Source organism: Myotis lucifugus, unplaced genomic scaffold, assembly GCF_000147115.1.
Source record: "Myotis lucifugus unplaced genomic scaffold, Myoluc2.0 scaffold_201, whole genome shotgun sequence".
Taxonomy (NCBI): Eukaryota; Metazoa; Chordata; class Mammalia; order Chiroptera; family Vespertilionidae; genus Myotis; species Myotis lucifugus.
In genome coordinates, this window is record NW_005871249.1 from 116,741 (window position 1) to 142,797 (window position 26,057).

The following is a 26,057-nucleotide window of genomic DNA, read 5'->3' on the forward strand; positions in this document are numbered from 1 at the left end:
GTAATTAGATAATTACCTTGTTGAGAGACATCTGAATCTATGTAGAAGTTAGTGTTTAATTTAAAAGCTTCGGGTTAAATTGATCCTTTGAAATCAGAACATATCCTGTTAATAGGTATAATAGAATATTTTATGCCTTTAAATACAGCTTTTATTATCAAAGAGGTAATATGCTAATAAATGGAATGTAAGGGCAAAGTTTGGTTCACATTATGCTCATTTCCTATACATAATGAATCCTGTGGGATGTAAGGGAAACTGTTGTGTTTAGTAGTATGAAATACCCTGTGTTTGAGCACTGGGGCTTTGAGTATCACCGGGGACTTTTGCATCATCTCTGGTCTTCAGTTGAGTCAGGAGTGAGGAGGGTGAGAAGGATGCTCAAATTGGGTCATCTGCTACCATGTGTCCTTAGGGAGCTCAGTGCTTGGAGCGGAAGATTGAGGTCACAACTTGCTTTTCCAGCTCTAGGTAGAGTGCAGCTTGTTAACTTATTGGCTCTTTTGTTACCATTTGAAGACATGTACTCTTAGAAGGATAATATGTTTTCTTTTCTCCTTAAATGTAAATCTATTCTGAGTATTCACACACAATAAAACTCATGTTATTTAGAATCCTGTCTAGCTTCCTCAAGGAAGAAACACAGATTGACTATGTTTTCTCCATAGCTAAGTGTTAAATAAAGATTTTAAGTGCTCAGAATTCATTTTAACCATCTTATAAAAAAATAATACTACTTTTTCATTTTGAATAGGTAATATTTACCCCATGGTTAAAAAGTATGAAAAATGCGTCAGAATGCCTTGTATCTGTCTGGTTCCCGTTCTCTTCTCTGGAAAAGCAAACATTGTTTGTACTTTTATGTGTATTATGCAATAGCTTTGTTATGCCTTTAAGAGAAGAAAATCAAATGTGGTCTTATATTCCCATCTTTATACAATAGGGCATATTATTTACATTGTTCCTTAGTATGCTTTTTTTCATTTACCACAAGAGTTCTTAGTTCTGTCACAGCTGTGGTGTTCCACTATATAAATGTACTGTAATTTTTAAACCAGTCCTTTACTTATGGACATTCGGGTTGTTTATTCGACCTTTTCTTTGCCAACAAGTCTGCAGTGAGAACCACTCTATAGATGTCATTTCTCTCCCTTGTAGGATTCATAACTGGATAAATTCTGGCTTCCCAGCTATGAATCCAATAGTTCGTGCTAGGGTGTGTCAGCAAAGGATTCTCACCCAGCTTTTATGTCTTCAAACATCAACTTGAGTAAATGAAATTATGCAGACAGACGTGACCAGAATCGTTTTAAATGCTTGGATGAGGTTCTCAGGTAGCATTTAGCGCTGCAGCTTGATGGACAGATCTGAGGATTTTGATCACTTCCCGAGACAGAGCAGTGTCTCGGGTTTTCAGGGCTGGACACTCAGGAGCCGATGCTGATGAATGGGCTTCCCCCACTCTGGAAATTCCAGTTCTCAGGCCACTCAGGAAGCCTGAGGGAAAAAGAGGCTGGTGTAAGGACAGCTTGGGTTTTACTGAAGCAGCCTCGTTCCCTCCCTCACTTCTCTAGCAAATACTTTCAATACAGTTGTAAGTTAAAATTTAAAAAAATCTTGATAATACAGTGGGGAAAAAAAGTAGTTCACCAAGGAGCCAAACGTAAATACTTAACTATGGCCTGACTTTGGTATAGGAGGTAATTTGCAGGAAAATATAAAATTTGGTGCTATAAAGGTAGTCCCTGTATTCTGAACCTCAGTGCGAAAAACAATGTTTAATATGCTAATTTACATTTAATTAAATATATTTTCTTATGAAAAAACTTACTAAAACTTACCATTGAATACTAAAATCCATCTGAAAGAGTAAGTAGATGAGAATACTAAAGAATGTTTTCTCTAAAACTGTTAATATGAAAGATTTACCACTCAGATTTTGTAAATAATTATAACCTTACAGTTTTTAAACTTTGATATTGTGTTAAAGTATAAAAAATGATTAGCATATAAAATTGTAGAAAGAAAATCAAACATTGTTAAGGATTCAAGAAATGATGAATTTAAAAGCAATGTATCAATAAGTAAATGAATATTTCAATAAGTATTGGTAGGACATACAGCAGTGATACCAACCAGGAGCATGGGCGTGGGCATATATCTACCTATGTTGCAGTAAATTCTGGGTGGTCAAAGAGTTAAAAGTGTTTATTGCTGTCCTGGTTTTTTGTTGTTGTTTTGTGTAAAATATAAAAAACACTGTATGAAATCGATGTTTATATGTAAGTTTATTGAAATGAAGAGTTCTCAGACAATGGGCTTGAATGTATTAAAGTAACATCTTATCAAGGTTATTGCATACATATTTGTTTTAGTGATGAAATACATTACATTTCCACCCCATATTCCCTTTCCAAAATGTATGGGAATAGTAGAGACTTGACTTCGGAGACCTGGGTCCTGACCTTGAATCTGTCCCATAGAAGCTGCCTGTCTACACCTGGGCAAGGCCCTCATCTCTGAATATCACCTTCCCACCAAGGGTGACGGGGAGAATGGAAAGAGAGGAAAGTGAGACCCTCTAAACAGTAAAACATTATGTGATTATTATTATATGTATAGGAAAAAGAAAAGTTCTAAGAACATTTTAGGAAACGATGAAATAAAGGAATACAAAGCTCAGATACTTTGACATAATTTAAAAATATTTAGATCGTTTTTCATTAATATAGTGACTTGATAAAGTTGTTCTTCCTTCAGGACTTTCATATCACGACTCTTAACTCAGTTACTTTCTCTATCTGGGAAATTGGCAATTATCGACAGACAACGATTAATGATGACTAATAAAGAATCCTGGAGAAACACTTTTCCCCTCTTTTCTAGTAATTTGAAAACACAACAGATAGTTCAGTCATTTTAGAACTGAGAATGATCAAGCATGAGTACAGATATGAGTTGTTTAACTATGGAAAGCAGCCATAGAAAACGAATGCCTTTTTTTTTTTCTGTTTTTGGCCATTGGTTCTTGGATCATGAATACTGAGGTTTCTTTGTTTATTTTCCTTCAAGAAATCACTGTAGTTTTCCTTTCCCTGAAAAATTAGAGAAAACAATTAGTTTATAAAATTGCCTTGGTTACCACAGAATGTGGACGCTACAGCAAATGCCTGTGAGAACAAGGAAACATGTGGGTTTTTTACATTTTCTGGTAGCTTTTTATTTTTTTAGATTTAGATTTGTTTTGAGTATTTGGCCTACTTGTCTCAAGAAGCTAAACAGCTTGTCTCCTGCTTTCCCAATCTGTTTGATACTTAAAGTGACTGAGACGTTTGGAATGGCTCCTAAACTGAACAGGTTTTCATTTAAAATAGAGAAGAGTAATTCCCAGGGCACCGTGGCACAGAAAGTGAGTAATCACTCGGCATGGCGAGTATTCACATGCGCTTTAAACAGGGTATTTATAGCTATTACTACTAGTTGGAAGGGGAAAAATCAGCAAAGCTTGTATTTGATAGAAAATGAAATAGTATAGTCAAGAGTCTAGTACTCTTAACAGTGAATTTAAAGATAAGGGACAAAATGTGAGTGGATTTTAAATGTACACGATGATTCTTTAGAGACTAGGAAGTGACTCGTCTGCAGTATAAATCTTTGTAATGACCAGGCCAGCAGCAGGGAAAGGGTGGGGAGATCGTAAAAAATGTGTAGGGGGAGGGAAAGGCATTTAAAGTCCAATAATTTGTGTTTTTCTTTCAGCGTCTGTGACCAGAATATAGAGTCAGACTAACAGTGATAGTCAGGTTTCGGTACCAGTGTTCCTAGGAAATTGGAAGCTACGAAATCAACATGATTTTGCACACAGTTTTTCTGTTTCTGGGTTGCTTCACGTAGATCACTTCTCTGCCCCATAGAGAGCTTTTAAAGTCACAATGAAAGCCATTGTCTGTGTTCATGAGTTCCAAACATCTAGATATGCGATTCATTCCAGTTCTCATTCATATGCTTTCCTTATGTAAACACAACTTACATGCATTTCTGTGGCTTCTCGCGTTGTATGTGAATGTATATGGTGCTTATTCTAGAAATCACGATCATCTATGTCACTACCTCTTATGAATTCCTTTTGCAGTTGAAAACGGCAGACAGAAGACTCCCAGGAGTTTATGCATCCAAACGCAGACGTCTCCAGATGTGCTCTCCTCTGAGAAGACACTCGAGTTGGCTCAGTATAAAACCAAATCCGAGAAGCAGAGTCGGTTCATCCTGCACCTTAAGCAGCTTGTTTCCTGCGGGAACGCCAAGTTTGAAGCATTAACCGTTGTGATTCAGCACCTACTGTCTGAGGTAAGAATATGTGCCCCCCACCCCCCCCGCAGTCTTTTCCCCTGAAGTGGGGGACCAGGATGACAGGGGGATGTGGGGGGAGAAGGGGAGCAGTGTTCGTGGGTTGTTTTGTGAATATCTTTATATTGATGATTGGTAAAGCCAGATATAATTCATCCAATTATGCTTTTGCCAATCACTTGATGCCCGAGTCACTCTTTAGAAATTGGGGGTGAAACGTTTCTTCTCTAGATAGTCTCCTAGACCAACAATCGATCCTGAAAAGATCTTTGCCTGTGATACGCCTGTGCACCCCCAGACTGTACAGTAAACCCTTGACTTTGTGGACCTCGATTTAACAGACTTTGGATCAAACAGACAAAATTTCCAGCCCGCGTGTCATATGTGAAAATTAATACCGGTTAATTTTTTTTAAATGTACCTTTATTTTTGAAGTATTAGAGATGTCCTTCCTTTTTCCCACATTGACCCGCTCCACCCTGCATCCAACTTCACCACATTATTGTCTGTGTCCCTAGGTTATGCATATGTGCATATAAGTTCTTTGGTTAATCACTCCCTACCCACACACCCATCCTTGCCTTCCCTCTGAGACTCAACCTGTTAATTTTAAAATGCTTTTAACCAAGATTTGCTTATAATTCATTAACAGGGTTTTTTTTATTGTTATTAATTCACTGTTATTATTATTTTTTAAATATATTTTTATTGATTTCAGAGAGGAAGGGAAAGGGAGAGAGAGATAGAAACATCAATGTGAGAGAGAATCATCATTGGCTGCCTCCTGCATGCCCCCACACTGGGATCGAGCCCACAACCCAGGCATGTGTCCTGACCTGGACATCCGATACCGTGACTGTGGTTCATAGGTCAATGCTCAACCACTGAGCAACACTGTCGGGCAATTCACTGTTATTTTTAAAAAACTTTAGCAAATAGGCCATATGTTGAAAAAAATACTGTAGTAATTTCACCAACATAAGTAAATATTACATATCTACAACTATAGTGTACATACTTAAATCCAGCAGTCACCACTCGAAAACAGTGTTCCGTGAATGATTAGCACATGATCACACCCCATCTCGAGGTAATTGGTTCTGTTGTCTCGTGGCTTGACTTTCTGCAGCAGTTGTGTGTTTTTTTTTTTAATTTTTAAAAATTGATTTCAGAGGAAGGAAGCAGGGGATAAAGAGATAGAAACATCAATGATAAGAGAGAATCATCTATCGGCTGCCTCGTGCACACACCCTACTAGGGATGGAGCCTGAAACCCAGGCATATGCCCTACCAGGAATCAAACCATGGCCTCCTGGTTCATGAGTCCATGCTCAACCACTGAGCCACAGCAGTTTTTTCCCCCCTCTCTTTAAGGTACACTTGGAGTGCGGGTGAATTTCCCGCCAAAATATAAGATGGCTCTGTCTTTTGGTTTTGTTCCATCCACCAAAAGGGTGGATTACAAACAAATATTTGGTAATACGCAGTTACAATCGGCCCGAGTTTACACGTTTCCCGCACTCCACCGCAAATCTATATGAACCGAGTTAAAGACGGCTCCCGCGGAGTACGCGCAATTCACGCGAGCCGACTTAACTCGTTTCCCGCACTCCAAGTGTTAAGGTATTACATATGTGTCCTTATCCCCCCACAGCCCCCCCACACCCCACTACTCATGTCCTCGAGCCAGTTTTACCACAGGCTGGCTGAATGTTCCCACATGGGCCAAGTTGTGCCCCAGCTATGTATGTTTGTTTACTCTCCATGACTGGTGAATGTACACATTTACTAGACTTAATTCAGTATAAATTTAAAAGTACAGTCTGGCCAGTGTGGCTAACTGGTTGAGCATTGACCTATGTGCTGGTTCAATTCCCAGTTAGGACACATGCCTGGGTTGCAGGTTCCATTCCCAGTCCAGTCTGGGCGAGTGCAGGCTGCAATCAATCAATGTGTCTCTCCCACATCGATGTTTCCCTTTCTCTCTCTCTCTCTCTTCTTTTCCCTCCCTTCCACTCTCTCTAAAAAATCAATGGGGAAAAAATATCCTCCAGTGAGGATTAACAAAAGAAAGAAAGGAAGGGAGGGAGGGAGGGAGGGAGGGAGGGAGGGAGGGAGGGAGGGAGGAAGGAAGGAAGGAAGGAAGGAAGGAAGGAAGGAAGGAAGGAAGGAAGGAAGGAAGGAAGGAAGGAAATTGATGCTAGAGCTGTTAAGAAATTTGATGATCATCAGACGGCTAGTAAGAGGAGGATCAAGACTTGAACTCACATCTAGGACACTTTGAACTGAAAATGCCCTATGAATATCCCTATGTGCCTTTCCATCCTTTGTTCAAATGCCATTACTGGGCTACTACTGCCTTTCCTGCATTAGTAGCATTTAACTTACATTACATTTTGCAGGTTCCTTAGGCAGACAGCCGAAGTTAAAAATGCAAATTAAACAGGTCAGACAGTTCTGCGTTCCATGCCCCTCAGGAAGCAGGGGACCAGGAGTCAGCTCTTCCTTCAGCTGTATTCTCAGTCCCTAAACACCATGTGGGCATGAACCTTCCACACTCTGTGTGATCCTGGTACTTAAAGATACTTTCTTCCCAGCCATGGCCGCCGGTGTGGCTCAGTGGATTGGGAATCATTCTGTGCACCGAAAGGTTGCCGGTTCGATTCCTGGTCAGGGCACATGCCCAGGTAGTAGGCTCAATTCCCAGTGGGAGGGGGTGCAGGAGGCAGCTAACTGATGTTTTGTTCTCACATTGATGTTTCTCCCTCTCTCCCCCTCTACCTTCCTTCCTCTCTCTCTAAAAATCCATTTAAAAATCTTAAAAAACAAACAAACATACTTTCTTCCCATATGACCTGGCTCCTAAACACAAGCCAGACACATTATTGGGTGTTCAGTTGGAGAAAGCAGTTCCCACACTGGAGGATCACCTCACAGGACGGGGCACACTGAGAGATGCTTTGCCAGTCAAAGTAGGGCAAAATCTTACTGCGTTTTAGGGATACTTTTACTGCATGTGAATTTCATCGTATACCTAATGTAGGTCCTAGTGCCTATGTAATTGTGACTCCACCAAATTTCTAAAAATTCAGTCAAAACTCCCTCTTTTATGAAGACTTTCCTGATCCTTCTAGTTCTATATCTACCTACTGTCTGGGTTCCAGGTGCACTTACATTTCTGTAGCTCTCTACCTTATAGGTAACCAGCTAGCACTTGTTTTTGCTTCTTTTTAAAAAAATATATTTTATTGATTTTAGAGAGGAAGGGAGAGGGAGAGAGAGACAGAAGCATCAATGATGAGAGAGAATCATTGATTGGCTGCCTCCTGCATGCCCCCTACTGGGGATCGAGCCTGCAACCCAGGCATGTGCCCTTGGCTAGAATCGAATCTGGGATCCTTCAGTCCGCAGGCCGACACTCTATGCACTGAGCCAAACCAGCTAGGGCTTGTTTTTGCTTTTTAAGACAGGAAGCTCACTGGGAGTAGGATTTGTGTCTAGCTCTTTCTTAGACCACCCAGCAGCTATGGTAGTGCCTTATGTCTAATAGACATACAATGTATATCTGAATGCACAAACGGATGAGTAGAGAGGAGGGAATCCAAGATGCGAGTTGAACATATAAAGTCTTAATGTGTAAGTTCTTTGCTAGCTTTTTATAATCAACTAGAGGCCCGGTGCACAAATTTGTTCATGGGTGGGGTCCCTTGGCCTGGCCGGCGATGGGGGCAGATCGGGGCTGTCTCACCCAGTCCTGATTGGGCTGATTGGGGCCGGCCAGGGGGGAAGGACTGCGGGAGGTTGGCTGGCCCTGGGAGGTTGGCTGTGGGAGCGCACTGACCACCAGGAGGCAGCTCCTGCGTTGAGCGTCTGCCCCCTGGTTGTCAGTGCATGTCATAGCTTAGGCTTTTATATATATAGATTGCAAATATTTACTGATTGCCTAATGTGTGCAGGGCACTGTCATAAAACAGTTGGGAAGGAAAGATATAACCAGGGGGAAAGTTAAGCAATTTCTTCAAAACGATTTTCTCTTAACCCTCCATTACAGAAGTGATTGATTGATTGATTGATTGATGTGTCAACCTGTAAATATATATCTTGTAGATGTAGATTGATCTGTATATGTATGTATATCTTGTTATTGCTAATTTTTTCTAATTGGTTTTGGAGCTTTAGGTTATGGGTAAAAATTGTTGATTATAGGGCATACTGGAACATTAATTTTGTCTTTTTGCAAGTCTATTTAATAACTGCAACTTTCCCACTTTAGTGGCAGGCACAATTCAATACATACTGGAAGTTCTAAGAAATGTCTCATGTATCTGGAAACTAATACCACATTTTCTAGTCCTCAGAAGGACACAGTAGGGTTTTAGTTCGAATTCTCGCTTTGCCCTTGCATAGTTGTACAGCATTCTGTGAAGACTGCCCCAGGGGAGGACAGGGTTGGTAGCAATCCCAATTTCTTCACAAAAGGGTCTGTGGACGAGTTTCTAGGTAAGCCTGACCCGGATCGAGGTCACCCCCAAACCTCTCACTGATATCCAGTGTGCCTCCAATTCTATTTTTGCAGGAGGAATCTAATGTAAAGTAGCACCTAAACAATGGTGAATTTTGAGTGACACCAGCAGTCTACTATAAGTAAAATAGTCTCTGAACAAAACACATAGTGGACACGATTGTGTGGGCACCGGGAAGGAGGTGGGGCGTTGCCCACATCTCAGCCGTCTGACATGGCTCTTTCCTGCAAACCCCTGAGCTGCGCATGCTCTTCGACAGCCAGCAAATTCACGCCCGCTGATGGGATGCTGGCCAGATGCTAGCTAAGTGCCTGTGGCCCAGGACGTCCTAATTAAATTGTGGTGAATCCATTTTTTTCTTGGAGCACTTCATATATTTAATGTATGAGTATAAAAGCATTTTTCTATCTGGAGTCCCACCTCCCTCTTGGAATTCTGCATGTTATATGCTACAAAGGGAACGAAATAATCTTGTTATCTGGACTGTAATGACTTTATGATCTAAGACAGGAACACTGATATGGGAGCAGCTGAATGAAAAGAAATAGGCAATCAGTATCTGAGTGTCAAAATACATTTTGTCATCTAGAAGTAAAGGGTAAAGTGTCTTAAAGGGCAAGCTACCAGGAAGAGTTGGGCAGAAACTAACAGTAGGGACTGTTACGGTCGGGGCTCTGTGGCCAGCATTTCCCAGAGGATCATAGTTAAAGCCCTTGGATTTTCCATTGTCCGGTACTGCTTCCCCTCCGATGAGGTCATCTGCTTTGAGACATGATAAGAGATTTGGGCCTGGACATTTTAGTTCTATCTACGTGCCAACCTTCTCAAAGGCAGGGACCATGTCTTAAATTTCTCTCATATTTTTCCCCAGCATCTGGACTGGTGCTTGGTCAGTTGGTATTGAGTAATAATTTTCCAACCAACTCGGAAGGATAAATGTGCTGTCTAGGCATTTGGGGAAGAGGGAAGGGTATCTGTGATTGACATGTAGCCTTCCCCAAAGGTTTGCATAAGGGCCCGGGTGAAGCAGACCAGGCATTCCCGAGTGCGGAGGTGGGACATGCATGGCGAGCATGCCTTGGACAGGGGAGTCAGGAGCCTAAAGGGCAGTTGCATGATTGAGGTTCATGGAATCGGGGTGATGTTTATTTTTTTATGTAAATCAGTGGAAGACTCGGGTGTTTAGATGTGCAAGGAATATGGGATGATGTGGCAGCCCTCTGCCAGGCAGTGTGGAGGGATGCTTCCCACAGCCCAGGGAGGGTTGGCGAGGATCAGGACGAGGGTGGAGGTAGTTCCAATAGGAAAGAGCAATTCAAGACACACCAGGAAGGAAAAACTGACTCGGGCACACCCAGGTAGACAAAGAAGAGTCAAGATGACCTCACAGTGTTCCTGTTCCTGTTCCTGGGGTTGACAGAGGTTGGGAGGTATCCATGGCTCTGGGCACGGAGGGCAGGAGGGTAGGGTGCGGTAGGGTTGGGAGAAACGGCAGGTGCTACTGAAACTCCTTGTCCTCAAAGGCCCTTTAATCAGCAAAACCATCACCTGGTAGAGATCTGTGATAGGATGTACAAGTTTTCACAAAGTGACTCCTGGAAATTATATACCAACTTAACTTTTTATGGAAGTTTGAAAAGTGGTAGAACTTCTTGCCAGCTCTTCTTTCTGTTGGCAATCAAGGCACCCTTACAAGAAGTGAATTATAAGCCAGTTGACTGAAAGTGTTGCAGGATTGCTTGCATCTAGCGAAGCTGTCTTCTGACTAGATTACTAAGCAAAGAAAATTAAGTCTTCATTAGAATGTACGAGATTAAGAGAAGTATGTAGTGTACATATTTTTTAATTTTCTTCTAATTTTATTCAGGTTGGTTTTCCACAGATTTTTAATTTCTACATTAGAAAACCCATTACTTGTTGATTTTTTAAAAATATATAATTGTGTTGATTTCAGAGAGGAAGGGAGAGGGAGAGAGAGACAGAAACATCAATGATGAGAGAGAGAATCATTGATTGGCTGCTCCTGCATGCCCCCTGGGGATTGAGCCCATAAAGTGGGCATGTGCCCTTGACCAGAATTGAACCCGGGACCCTTTAGTCCACAGGCTGACGCTCTATCCACTGAGCCAAACCAGCAAGGGCTACTTATTGATTTTTAAAACCTGGACTAACTGATCTGTGATTTCAGAACAGCTCAGTGCTGCGTTTTAAAAATCAAGCATTCAGAATACCATCGGGGCCAAAATGACTCAGTGAGAACGTGTTTCTTAAATTTCAGTCACTGTTAAATATCCAAATGACAGTGCGGGTGTGTTGGTAACTCCAGCTCTCAAATCAGAATCTCACACTTTTTCTTAAAACACCAGAGGACCGTGTTCTAAGCATTCAAATGAAATCTTGCGGAAAACACCATTGGTTGTAGAAGGGCATTTTATATTCCAAGTCACAACACACACACACACACACACACACACACACACACACACACGCGCTTTTGTGGTTGTTCACCAAGTTCATAGGCTCGTCCACATGCAGGTGTCAGAGACCAAGTTTCCCTTTCCTGTGAGTAAGTGTGACCATCTAGTGACCTCAGTCAGGGGGGGCATCACAGGGCTCACAAATCAGAGAATCACTCCATTATCCACGCAGAGCAGGTCAGTCCTCCTTTCCCCTGCACCAGCTGAGATTTAAGTAAGTGCCCATCGATCAGCCTGACGTCTGGCTCTCGTTTTCCATAAATGAAGGGCTGTGGCTTTAAGTGATCGCCGGCTGCCTGTGCCAAAGGCACTCGCTGCAGCATCAGCCTGTGTGCGGAGAGGCGAGGCGAGGCGAGGCGGCAGAGGCAGACGCTAACCTGCAGGACCAGAAGTAAGGCTAACCCAGGACCCAAGGCCCGCCTCCCGGCAGAGCTGCCTCCCGGTAGAGCTTCGGATGTAGACACACCGGCTGGTGGGTGGCGTGGCCACCTGTGCGCTTTGCGGGCAGTGCAGGGGGCGGGGGGATTGGAGACAGCAGCTGGAAAATGGGCTGCTCCGGCAGCAAAATATGCCTGTATTCTCCATGTGCGGCGACAAGGGTAATTAGTATTTGTTTCTAGTGCTTTTCTGGAGGAATGTCAGGGACGGAGGCAGAGGTCTGTGGAATGAGGGGAAATGCTTAATGACAAGCGACTCCCGCCTGCAAAGGCCGGTCTCGGGATCTCTGCAACACTCTGATCAAGATGTGGTGGGGGCTCCTCTGGGCTGCTCCGAGGGAGGCATTTTCAGGGAGCTGTGACTTCCGCCTTTTCCTCCCTCCCACCCTGGGTTGGGGGCTCTGCCTGGTGAGGAACGGTATCTCATTGCTGTATCTGTGTGAGCGTGTGTGCATGTGTGATGGCTGTGAGTTGCTGGTCGCTGGGAAATTCTTTCTGGCCAGATTGAAAACTGCTTTGTTACTGCCGAGACAGCTGCCTGCTTTTCTTCGATTCACTTCTCTAGTATCTACTCAAGAATTGTGGCGGATTCCGAATGTTATCATCTTCAGAAAACGGTGTGTCTAGCTGAGTCAAATCAGTTTAGTTTTTGTCTTTATTAAAGGATTATTTTTTCCGCCTCCGCTTTATAACAAACTTCGTGTCTTCCTTTTAGAAGTAAAGGACTGTGACAACTTTTTTTTTTATTAGTATTTGCAAATATAGGACAAAGTGCGCACAGGCGCAGATGCCGGGAACATTAAATATTTATCTAGGACTGATTAGGCCTGGCTTGCCCTTGGAGGAGGAGACTGCATCACGTCTTCAGCACAGCGCGCATCCGCATCCGCGGCAGGGCTTTGCCCGGAGCGCGGCTCAGAGTAAACATTTCTCAGTGCCTTCCGTGGAAGTGTCACGAGGCCCTGAGAAAATACAGATATTTTTGAGGGGAACTTGGATTTCCTTCACGGAGGGACAGCTGTGTTTTTGAACAACACACACTGTTAGCCTAAATGATTCCCATCTTGGCCTCTCGGTGCCGAGTCTTGTCTTTCGGGTGATAACAAATGTGCGCCTCGCTGAAAGGGACCCCCCTGACAGCCGGAGTAACCTGATGTTTGTCTTCCGCAGCGGGAGGAAGCCCTGCAACAGCACAAAGCCCTCTCGCAAGAGCTCCTGAGCCTCCGGGGAGAGCTGGGTAAGAGCTTTTCTTCTTGGGGAGGGTTACGGGGCCAGGGGCAGACCGGCCAGTGTGGTCTGCCCGCCTGCGTTGTGGCTGGAGGTGCCGGCTGGCAGCTGGTAGCCGCCCCCTCTGGCATCGCCAGTGCAGACACTTACCATCGACATTTCTTTTGAATCTTGGCAGCCTGACCTGCAGTTCACAGAATTCCTGGCACTGCTCTGACGAAGCCTAGCAGAGCTTCTGATGACCAGAGCATTCCTCTCCCCAAAGACAGGGACAGGCGCCTTTTTGTAATCGTGAGGGTTCCTGTGCAATCATTCCGTCATATTATTTTCTGATCCACTTTTCCCACTGAAGGGTGGTGAGACAGTCCCCTCTCATAACAGGGATTGCGCCATGCTTCCTGGGGAATGGGTGTGGGGGGTGAGTATACAGTGTCTGGAGAAGGCTCGTTTCTGTGCTGATCTTCCTATTTGATGGGGCTGATGGTGATTCGGGACCCGGTTCCAGGGCAGCCATGTGCCTCTGAGGTCTGGCGCGCTCGCCACCCAGGTCCGCTGTTCCAGGCCGGCCTCTGTGTCAGTTCTGGGCCCTCCTGGGAGAGTCCTCGGGGTTGGGGTGCATGCAGCAGACAGTACTGCCTCCCCTTCCCCAGCCACCGGGTGGGAGTGAGCTGCTGCCTCGGGGTCCCCTGAGTGCTGTGGGCACCTCAGCCCCAGAGAATCCGCTTTTGCTGTAGCTTCAGCCAGGCCTGGGGACGTTCACTGAAAGGCGAATTCCTTGCCCTTTGCAGTTTTCTGCATATGCTGACGTCGCCACACAAAGCGTGTGTAGGTGTGTGTACAAATAATGCAAAGGCAGCAGCCAGAGACAAAACTGTGTTCACCCAGTTCTAGGAGAAACTGCTCGTTTTGCTTGGGGTGAGACCAGAGTTGAAACACCGTCAGCCTCATGTGCTGGACTCGGACACTCCTTTCTCCCCAGGCGAAGCCCAAATGGCCTTAGCGTGGGCTCAAGGCCTCTCTGTGCGCCTCTTCCCTCTTCGCTTCTCCCTGCGCGGCAGCGCCAAGCCCCTGATTCTGATAGCTGGCCGGGCGTCCTCGCTCCCGCCCTCATTCCGGGCTGTGGAAATGAAGGGCTCTGTATGGGAAAGTCACGTCTAGACAGATGCCACTTCAGGACCCCAAAGTCGAGAGTTCTCAGGGAACAGATCCCAAAAAGCACAGCTGAGACCCAGCTCCGTGAGACTTCGGGCTCTCTGCCCTGGGACCTAACGAGGCTTCTGCGCTTCTGATCACCCACATGCCCAGCCTCAGGTGCTCTTCGCTGGGCCTTGGGTAATGTAACGGCTGTGGAGGCAGATCCGGCCAGAGGCCCTTTTTGTGTGTTTCACTCACTGTAACCCAGTGCGGGGGAGATGAGCCTTCCTGCTGGCTCATGTTTCAGCGTCTCCCAAGACAAGACGGGAGATGGACACTGCTCTCATTCACTCGGCTTGAATGGGGCACCCTCTCTAGTGGAGAGCACAGTGAATGATTTGAATGGGGACCCAGGTACTCAGCCCGACAGGAAGTGGCCCTCACCGTCGGCACCCGCTCTCAGCTTTCCGCCTGTGATAAGAGAGCGCGCTCTGGTGTTCTCTCCTGCTGCTATCAGTGTCGGGATGCAGCAGTTGGCCCGTCTGTCCGTATCATTCGGTCACCCGAGGCCAGACTCGTAGAATGTCACTGGGGCTATCGAATCAGGTTGAACCGCTCAGGTAACAATGTGAAGCATTTGGGGAAGAGGTTTTGATTCTGCGAGGGGGCAGAATAGAAGCCTTCAGCTAGTTCTTCTGATGAAGCAGGCAGGAAGGATGCTCTCAAAGCTGCCGGTTTGAGTGTTTGTAGCATGAACTGAGAAAGAAACAGGTTCCCACGGTGACGTTGAAAGCTCGGTTTTAAAATTGGAGGCAGTTGTGCAGAGTGGTGAGACGGTCCAGGTTCAACTCTTTGGTAGCCGGGAGGCCTGGGGCAAGTCACAGGACATGTCTCCTGTCCCGTTTCATCCCCTGTGAAAGGCCTGTCCCAATTGCCTGCCTCAAGGGTGGTCATGAGGATTACACGCGGTACCACGTTGTAAAATATTTAGCACCAAGTGCTAACCGCTAGTAGACATGTAGTAGGTGTTAAGATGTATGCAGTTTGCAAATGAGCCACATTTGCTGTTGTGCGACATCATAGACTGCACTGGAGAAAGGAATGTTAATTAGGCAAAGTATTAATAGGGACCCCCCAGAACAGGCTGTTTTACTTTTCACACTCAAAGGAAAGTAGGGCGTGATCGATCCCTGCCTGATACAGTAGACGTGCTTGGGGTGTGGTTTTGTCCATTCATTTGTTAGTTTCTTTGAATGCAGTTTCCTCACGGGTGATGTGAAGCTAATGTGTACTTTGCTGGCTTGTTGGGGAGCTTGAGTTAAATGGTGACATATTTGCAGTAATGGCATAGTGCCCGGTCCATCATGGGAACTCAACAAGAGAGAGAGCCGCTCCTGTCACCATCATCTAAGCATCCACCTTTTCCCTCCAAAATAAAGGAGGGGCCGTTGGTGTGTCTCTCCCATTGGGTAATTTTTGTTTACCTTCTCTGTGAAAACTGAGGTAAGGTTCCCATACACCAGTGATCGGCAAACTCATTAGTCAGCAGAGCCAAATATCAACAGTACAATGATTGAAATTTCTTTTGAGAGCCAAATTTTTTAAACTTAAACTATATAGGTAGGTACATTCAACTTTAAATTCAACTTTAAATTCACGGTTTTTGTCTTCCATTTTTCTTTGCTTCTTCTTTGTAGCTGTCTCAAATAGGGCACCTAAAAAGATGTTTCATTTTATAATAATAAAGCCACCAACACAAAAGAATTACAATTCTTAAATTGATGACAAAAATACCTGTAGGGTTTGCAGCTGGTTGGAAAAATACAGGTAACTTTATGCTTCGAGTAGGTACCTTTGTCACCCGTGCGCGATTTGCGGACGCAACTAGCACTAACCACTGCACATGAGACTGCTGACTGACTGGCTCACTCAACTCGTGCGTGAATCACGTGCGCCTCCCCCGCGCTGCATATCCCGCAGCCCGCCTGCGCTGCGTCTCCCGTCGCCTGACCGACCGACACCCCCCACTTCTAACACCACTTCTTCAAAATAGACTCGCCCAGGCCGAAAACTGACTTCTGCGCATGGGCCACGAAGTTTCAATCGCACTGTACGTGCACGCCCGCACGTGGTATTTTGTGGAAGAGCCACACTCAAGGGGCCAAAGAGCCGCGTGTAGCTCGCGAGCCGCAGTTTGCCGACCACTGCCATACACTAAGCACTGCAAAGAACGGAGAACAGCTCATAACCTCAGGAGCGCTGCAGCCCAAATGGAGTCTGTGCTACTGCCCTTCGGAGCCTAGCTCATCCCCTCTGTTGACTGACGTTCCCGTTGTCCTCTCACTCGCCACCCTGACAAGTGGCCTGGGCTGCCCGGCTAACCCAGCTTGCCCAACCCTGCAGCCTGCACGCGTCTGCTGTCTGTGCCGAATCCTCATCCAGGAATAGCTTTCCCTTTGCTCCTTCCAAAACCCCCTCTTGACCACCTTAGAACACAACCATGAGGCTTCCTTCGCTCCAGTGAGCCCTCGATCCTTCCATGCATGCATTTACTATATCTCGTGTCTTCCCGTCGTCTTCAGATGGTAACTCCTTAATTGCAGAGACTCTTTCCTTTTCCCTCTGGAAAAATATATCATCTGCTTTCCGTTTTTATGGGTGCCTAATCAATATTTATGGGCGTTTGAGGCTTTAGAGTTCCTTTTTATTTAAAAACAATGTATGAAAATTAAAATCTTGAAGTGAGAGGAAAATCGCCATAGCTCCACTATCATGACATACTTTTATTTTCGTATATTCTTCTTTATTTATATGAATAGATACAAGTTTGTACTCTGACCTTGTATTAGGTATACTTTACACACAATGGAATGCTTATTGTTCCATCAGTTTTGACAAACACATACCCTCATATAGCCTCCCCCTTTATCAAGGCACAGAATATTTCTCCCATCCCAGAACTCCCCCCACCCCCAGGGCTGCTTTCAGTAGCCCCCCTCTTCCAAAAGCACAAACACAGACCTGATTTTTATCACCAGAGGTTAACTTTGTCTATTGTAGAATTTCATATAAGTGGAAACATAGAGTATGTTCTTTTTGTGTCTGGCTTCTTCCACACAGCATGACGTTTTCTGTGGTCTGTCCATGTTATTTTGCAAACACTGATCTTTTCATCTTCTATCAGGCACCTTTCCATATCACCTCCTAGTCTTCACTGAGGCCATGCTAATGACAATGGGCAAGTCTGTCGAGTGGGTGTAGCACACAGTGTAGTGGAGAGAGGGTCTCATTGTCGGCTGTGTCCCCATCCACCCCCTGGCTTCCACTGCAACCCGGAGGGCGGTGACTACACATTTATTTTCCTCGTCCTCTCGTCCTGAGCAGCGGGTGTGTTTTCCCTGGTGAAGTTCTGCCTCCAGGAGAGCCGGTCCTGTGTCCTCACATCTCCCGGACTACCCCGCCCCTTGCACCCTGAATACTCTCTGCAGTGTCTTCTCACTCAAACCTATTCAAACCTCAAAGTCTATTCATCCTCCTCCGCAGTGGCATTACTATTCACTCACCAGCCATGCCAAAGGCTGAGGTCAGACTCCTTGTCCTGCGTCCTCCACCCGCTACCAGGCTGTGTTCTCAGCCTCGCTCAGCATTCTGGCCGCTGCTGCTCTAACTTAAGCGCCATCATTTCTGACCTGGAATATATTACAGGGCTCACCTAACAGGTCACCTTGTCTCTGGGCTTGCTTCTCTCCTCTCCACACGCCACTGGGACTATCCTTACAGTAAATCTCACATGTGTCCTCTACTGTTTTTAACAGACAGAAATGACTCCATTTTTTGGCTTTGGGAAAAAATCCAGACTTATCAAAGCCACCACATAAGATTGGACTGTATCCTTCAGTCCAACTTCATGATATCTGCACGCTCACTTCCCTTTGTTCCCATTGTCTTTCCCCTGCCAGGCCCCAGCCACGGGTTTATTCAAACATATTCTGCACGTCTTTGGCACAGGTTATCCGCGCTGTCTGAAATGCTCTCTCCCCTTTTCACTAACTTGCGCTTTTTTTTTTTTTTTTGCCTCTCAAATGCCTCCTCATTTTTCAAAACCTACCTAAAATATCTCGTCTTCAATTGAGTTTCACCCAGATCTTTCAAGCAAGTTGATTAATTGTGCCTTCTACTGTGCCCTTCAAGTTGCTCTGATATATGTATTTATAGGCCTTCTCTCACAGTCCAGAACCGTGAGCTATTCAAGGGCAAGGCCAGGATGCCTTCCTCTTTGTGGCTCTATAGCTGATACTCTAGTGAAGGGGTCCTCAGACTTTTTAAACAGGGGGCCAGTTCACTATCCCTCAGACCGTTGGAAGGCCGGACTATAGTTTAAAAAAAAAAAACTATGAACAAATTCCTATGCACACTGCACATATCTTATTTTGAAGTAAAAAAACAAAATGGGAACAAATACAATATTTGTATTTGCATGTGGCCCGTGGGCCATAGTTTGAGGAACCCTGCTCTAGTGAAGGGATGATTTTACTCACGAAGGACCGGAGCTAGGGAGAGTTGGTTTCACCCTTATAATATGCTAGTGCTCATTGGCTTTTGTGCACAAATGTTTTCCTATGCACTGTTTGAAAATAATGTGTCTGTTTTTAGGAATGAATCATAAAATAAGATGAGCTGTTATTTTCTTAGAAACATTTTACTTTATGTCAGATAGTCCCAGTTAATCAGATCATTTTGAAAGTGTCAGCCCCTGAAATAGATTACAGTTCAATTTGATGGTCTATATCCACAGCAAACATATGACCTGTGATGGGGGATTGATTTGTCATTCTTACTCCTAGCAGAGTCATGGTGGTGTCACAGAGAGCCATAATTATGAGATTTGGGGGTTCCTATTTTTTTTTTTATTAATGTTAACCATTGGAAACACATTTTCCATCTAAATGAATGCAAAAAAGGACTTCCTGTATTTCAAAATTATTTTTGCTATAAGAATTAATAGCTGACTTGTATCTTTTTATGCATTTGTCCTGATTGTTTGTATTTTATGATACAAATAAAATTTTAACCCCTAATCCACTAAAAATTCTTGGAATTACATTAATAATGATATAGGATGCTAGTTAATTTTGCCCTCTTTATGTAAAAATTATGAGGTGAGTGAGGCATTAACATTTATTGAGTGCCTACTCTTTCCTAACATCAACTCTAAGTCTACTGGTTTGCATTTTTTAAAAAATACATATTTTTTTTATTGATTTCAGAGAGGAAGGGTGATGGGGGGAGAGAGAAACATTAATGATGAGAAAGAATCACCAATTGGCTGCCTCCTGCATGCCTCCTACTGGGGATTGAGCCTGCAACCCCGGCATGTGCCCTTGACCGGAATCAAACCCAGGACCCTTCAGTCCTCAGGCTGACGTTCTATCCACTGAGCCAAACTAGCCAGGGCTGCATTTTATTTATTTTGTATTTATTTATTTATTTTTAAAAAAGAAATGAAATTGCGGCTTAAAATTTAAGTAACTTTCCTAAGGTCAGTAAATTAGAGAAGCAAAGCACTGGGTAAGACCCCAGAATGACCAACTGCCAAACTCCTGTTCATCGCAGCAGGGAACGCACGGTGGCAGTATTTTAAACGTTGGGAAATCATTTTAGATTCACATTAGTTTGCACTGATAATGACTTTTGGGGTCTTTTTATCTGAATGAAGCGTTCAAGAAGTCTTGTTAGATTAAAATATGCCTTGTTATTACCTACTAGGAAAAACGAATGTGGCTTTGCCAAAAGTAGCAAACAGTTTATCTAATGCCGCCTAGCTGGTGTCTATGAACGTGGCTACTCCACATCTTGGGGACGTGGCCTTTCGTCCTCTGCTCAGTTGTGGTCTAGCAAGGCTGTCTCCTTAAAGTAGCTTTAAAACTCATCACAGTTAAGTCACTCTTTGGTTACAGGACTCCAGAAGTGATTTTTGAAATGGGCTCTGATGAACTATCTACTAATATAATGAAAATCAGTTGTACATAAAAATAAATCTTTATCCCACTGAAATGATTGAAGATGGAGTTGATACCACCTCAAACTTAGCGCATTCTTTTTAAAAAATTTATCTTTATTGTTGCAAGTATTACAGATGTCTTCTCTACATTGACGCCCTCCACCCCACTCTTGTCCCCTCCCCAGACCTTCCCAGTTAGCTCATTCTTTTCCTATCTGTGTCTCTCTATCCTAAATGTAGACTTGGGCTGGTTGTGTTTATAGGTAAGAGGCCGCATTCTTTCGCCTTGCATAATGTTACCAAGGGGATCTGTTTTGAAAGTCCATTGAATCTTTTTTCCTTGTCCTAACTTGTCCTTGTCCAGTTTTGACATGTTCAGTTTTTTTCCTAATTTCATGTCATCTCTCTAGAACGGTGGTTCTCAAACTTCATTGCGTGCTGAAATAGACCTGGTTAAGATGCAGGGTCCCGGTCCTGACTTCAGGAGGTTTGGATGGAGTCAGGCATCTGCTTTTAATGCTCATGCAGGTGACCCTGGCGCGGGTGCTCCCTGGACTACACCTGGCACCACGCCCGCTGTCCAGGATGTTGTTTCTTTTATGTCGAAAAGTACATAAGACTCAAGGAAGCACCTAAGAGAGTAAACAATACCAAATGGCTTTACCTGAACTGAGTCCGTTCTTGTACACGGCTTTCCAAAGTTTATGCATTTCTGCAACATTTACCTGCCCCTTTGAACCTTGCACCCTAAAAATGAATCATCAGGGAGAAGGAGAGGCCGAATCATACACGGCTCAAAATCACCTTTTCCTTAACGTTACACTTAGTCTTTTGGTGGAAATGTGATTTGCTTGAAGTTTGAACTAATTTTTCTCAGGCCTGAGGCTGAGAGCGTTGTGTCAGTTATTGAGTCAGACTTTTGCCTCCAATGCACTTACATCCTAAAGGTTTTCATTGGTCCGTGGAATGTGTGTTGGTGTGGTTAGGAGAGCATCTGTTTTGCTGGCCGGTGAGTAAGCTGAAAAGCAGCAGAGCCTTTTATTGGAAGAGAACCTGAGGCTCCGAGGATGCCCAGCCGGCACCTGTGTTCTAAGATGGGCTGATTGGGCCAGATCATCATCTCAGGTAGAGGAAGAATTTGCCAGGACTAGTCAGTGTGGGGAAAGAAAAGATCATTTCTACCTGCCTTATCTGGCCGTCTTTCTAGCTCTCACCAGAGCAGCGGTTCCCAACCTGTGGGTCTCGACCCCTTTGGAGGTCGAATGACCCTTTCACAGGGGTCGCCTAAATACATCCTGCATATCAGATATTTACATTACGATTCATAACAGTAGCAAAATTACAGTTATGAAGTAGCAACGAAAATAATTTTATGGTTGGGGGTCACCACGACATGAGGAACTGTATTAAAGGGTCGCGGCATTAGGAAGGTTGAGAACCACTGCAGAGAATTAAGCCCTAATACCCTGACGCGTCCATTGTATGTAGGAACTCACTTTTCTCTTCCTCATCTCAGGCTGGGCAAGGAGCCACTCAGATAAGGTCCCAGCTCTGTGGTGTAGAACCTGCATTGGAAAAGGCTGAGCGGATTGAGCTGTAGACCCCATCCAGACTCTTCAGTTCCATCTCTAGTGAAATAAGATTTTATATAATACCGATTGTGTTAACTCAACATATATCCTTTCTTCTCTAACTTTGGGCTCAGTTTGTTCTTTTTCTAGTTCCTTAAGGCATAGAAGTCGAGTTTTTATTTGCGTCTGTATTGCTGTGAACTTCCCTCTTAGAAATGTTTTGCTGCATCCCATAAGTTCTGGCCTGTTGTATTTCCATTTTCATTGGTCTCAAGAAACTTTCTCACTTCCCCTTTAATTTCTCTTTTGACCCATTGGTTGTTCAGGAGAGTGTTAATTTCCATGTGTTCATGAGTTTTCCAGTTTCCCTCTTGTTGTTAATTTCCAGTTTCATGCCATTGTGGTCAGAGAAGATACTTGGTCTGATTTCATTCTTCTTGAATTTGCTATGAATAGTCTTTTGACCTGACATATGGTCTAGCCTAGAAAATCTTCCGTGTGTCCTCAAGAATGTGTGTTCTGCTGCTGTTGGGTAGAGTGTTCTATGTCTGTTAGGTCCATTTGGTCTGTAGTGCTGTTTAAATCTGCTGTCTCGTTGATTCTGTCTCGATGACCTTCCGTTGCTGAGAGTGGGGTATTAAAGTCACCAACTATTATCCTATTACTGTTTATTTTTTTCTTTTAGCTTTGTTAGTTATTATAGTACTTGTAATAATAAATGTGAGGGTACTTTGTAAAGTATGATCTGAGTTTAAAAAGGTTAGGCTGTATTATTTATGGGAGAATTGATTTGGTAGTGCAGGCTTTTTGTGAAAGTACATTTCTGATAAGTTATGATTAATGGAAGGCTTTGAAATCTCTTTGTGTCAATTCATATAATTCCCTAGGGCAATCAGGAAGCCATTTGTAACTAGTTTTGAAATTTAGTAAAAAACCTTTCTCTACCACAGGCCTGCAAATTTCTAGGTCACATAAAAAAGTAGTACCTCTTGGAAAGTGAAATGTGGGGCTCTTACGAGTAAATGATTGTTCCACAGACAGTCTGTGAAGGCTCACTCTATAAAATACAATGCCATCTATTTCACTAGATCTTCACCAAACTATAAGCTCTGAGCAGGTGATATTTATGCCTACCTTGTGTATCAGGAAATTGATATGAAGAAAGTTGGGAATGACTGTTGTAGGATAGTCTGGGTCCCTACCCTTTTGTTGTTGTTCTGTAGGCTACTGCCTCTCCACAAAATAACAATTTACTTTTTTTTTTTAATATATTTTATTGATTTTTTACAGAGAGGAAGGGAAAGAGATAGAGAGTTAGAAACATCGATGAGAGAGAAACATCGATCAGCTGCCTCCTGCACATCTCCTACTGGGGATGTGCCCGCAACCCAGGTACATGCCCTTAACTGGAATCGAACCTGGGACCTTTCAGTCCACAGGCCGACGCTCTATCCATTGAGCCAAACCGGTTTCGGCAACAATTTACTTTTTAAAAAATGGCTTCTTGGTTACTTTGTTCAGTTATATTACTATCTCCAATTTTAAACAGATTAAACTTCCTTTTAAGAGAGGAACCAACATAATCACTTGCCCTGGAAGTATGTCGTGACTGGATTTCCCTTCATAGAATAATATTATGAAATAGTCACACTCCTATGGTAGTAGGTTGAGTCCCCATTTGTACTTCTAGGGCAGGGGGACAGGGGAAATAAGATAACTGTTACGCAAGATGTTAATAATTGGGGACGCTAGGAACTCTCTCTACTCTCTTTGTACCTTTTCTACAAATCTGAAATTATTCTACAATTAAAAGTTTAAAAAAACAAACTATGTTTATCTGAAGAAGTGTATACTATCGAAGAAAATAGCAAAGGTGGCCAGAACTAAAAGCAGGTGTCTGACTTCCCAGGTGGCCAGAGAGAGATTGAGAAAGAGGCCCAAAGCAGGCAAGCAGAGCTGGATACCGGCATCTCAGTTCCCTCGTAGATGGTGCAGAGAAGGGGATCTCTGCTCAGAGAAGCACTGGTATCCACAGCAGGCCTACTGGAAGCATCTAGAAAAAGCATGTGCATACAGTTGGGGAGTGAAGTCATCTTATTTTCTAGTTGGTCTTTTCTTTTCTTCACAATCTCTTATATGGCATCACAAACATTTGCAGGCTCTTCCCTGTGACCTCCCCAATTTTCTTTTTCCTTTTATATTTTATGTCCAATGTAGATTAAAAAATCACCTAAAAGTTGGGAACATTCTATTGCATAGAATGCCAAGAACAGGAGTGGCAGAAAGGGAAGATTTGATGGATGTGTGTGTGAGTGTATTTATCTTCTTTGAATGCTAGACAAGCAGTGCTTCTTTTTAATTGTCAGATTCTGCCATGGAAATCCACGCATGTCTTTGAGGGCTCTCCAAACACATGTGAATTGGTGGCCTTTTGCAAGGCTATTAATAAGAACATCTGTTACATGCATACGATTTTGCGCGCTGGGTCTCTACTTAATAATAACATCTATTACATACATACTCTGGTTAGGAACTAGGCCCGGCGCTTCACATGTATTATCTTATTTAATTCTGCAGGGAAGGCACTAACATATTATCTCCATTTAAAATGAGGAAATGCAAACTTAGAAAGCGTAAGTAAGTTTCTCAAATCACATAGCAGGTAAATGGTGTGGCTGAGATGTGAACCTAAGAATTCTACCTCTTTTCTATTAAGACATGTATTTTCATTCTTGAGAATTAAAATATTTGTGTTTGTCTCATGATGAAGCATGCTACTGAGACATAAAAATTAAGAAATTTCAGTATTGCCGAAACCGGTTTGGCTCGGTGGATAGAGCGTCGGCCTGCGGACTGAAAGGTTCCAGGTTCGATTCCGGTCAAGGGCATGTACCTGGGGTTGCGGGCACATCCCCAGTAGGAGATGTGCAGGAGGCAGCTGGTCGATGTTTCTCTCTCATTGATGTTTCTAGCTCTCTGTCTCTCTCCCGTCCTCTCTGTAAAAAATCAATAAAATATATTTAAAAAAAAAAAAGAAATTTCAGTATTATTTCAAAAGAATATTAAAATTTAGGACCATGGTTGTCTAATGGTTTTCTCTGCACGTAGCACATTTATCAGTTACCAAAGGGAAATTAGTCTCTTCAAAATGGAAATAATAAAAATCCGACCTCCCCCTCTTAGGAAAGCCGCCAGGGCTAAGTATGGCTCCATTTCCTCTCCTTGGGGATGACTGCTAAAGGACCTGGGATACGTCCAATTCTATTTCCCAGAGATTATATTTGACTCTGACATTGGGCATTTTCTAGATGACATCCAAAGAGTTAGTGGAAAAGAATAAGTATCAAGCATTTCACCACTTCTTCTGAAATATCTGCTCCTTGCTCGGTTATCGATGTTTTAAACTGTCAGGGAGTGTCCCTACTTTTTTCCTGTTTTTGTCGTTGGCCTAGAATTCTCAGGCCCGGTTTCTCCCAGGGTGAAATGTTGACTTCTAATCGGCAACACTGCTCATGTTTTAGGGCTAATCTTGTAAATGAGGGGGTGTCTGTTTTTCTTATTGAAAACTGTATTCCTCGTTTCAGGGCAGATTGCCTGAGATGGCTTTTCCAGTCTGTGCACGAAAGTCGTCATCCTTCCGCTCTTCTGCAGGCGGTGGGCTTTCGGGGCCCTTAGTCAGACTTGCCTTTGAAAATCACCTCATGGAATGATGTTTTAAAAATGAGGACAAAGGACTACTTTGTTACTGTGTGGATTTTGTATTTATCCAATAACCTCTGGATAAGTATCGCCTCACAGTGTGGGAAGACTCCTGGCTTATTAGTCTAAATTCTGAAACATTGCGTGTTTGATTGGGGCGTTGTTGGGTGTCTGACTAGTTGGCTGGAAGTGAGAGGGACTGGAGAAGAAGCCAGGAAGGGGCAGGACTGAGAATGGGAGTCGGCAACCGGAGGGACATGAGAAATCTCTCCTTAACTGTAGGAAGTGCAAGGACAAGGCCATGCCTACCACCTGGGGTGACAGGGACACTGGGAGTGCCCTGAGAACTTCCAGTGCATGTCTCCTTTAAAAAGGTCTTTCTCGAGCCTTTATGCCAAATCAGTGTTTCCCCAGGAGCCCAGGCCAATGAATTAGAAATAAAGCCCTTTGTGTGAGTGATCACTCAGCCCAGCTGTTCTCCACACAGCACAGCAGCAGGGGGTAAACAGGACAAAGGTCCGCGCACAGCTGTGGGCTGACGTCACCATCTGGGGATGCGCCTGTGCACTGGGCTGTGTACTAGAGCAGCAAAGCACCCGCTCCCCATCTGGCCCAGCTTCTCCCCTCCTCTCCCCTCCCGT

At 44.0% G+C, this 26,057-nt stretch overlaps 1 protein-coding gene across 3 annotated transcripts in view; it reads left to right on the plus strand.

The window, feature by feature from the left end:
* The window catches only part of MTUS1 (microtubule associated scaffold protein 1), a 105,482-nt gene extending 88,582 nt beyond the window's left edge, over positions 1-16,900 (plus strand). The window contains exons 5-7 of one of the 3 annotated variants that reach the window (XM_014463181.2): positions 4,133-4,347; positions 12,955-13,021; positions 15,843-16,900. In XM_014463181.2, coding sequence (XP_014318667.2) covers positions 4,133-4,347; positions 12,955-13,021; positions 15,843-15,922 — 362 coding nt within the window. In that variant the 3' untranslated portion in view covers positions 15,923-16,900. Of the gene's footprint in view, positions 1-4,132; positions 4,348-12,954; positions 13,022-15,842 lie in introns of those variants that run through there. The other 2 variants (XR_002831348.1, XR_002831349.1) reach the window with 2 other exon arrangements.
* Positions 16,901-26,057: the final 9,157 nt, after the last annotated feature.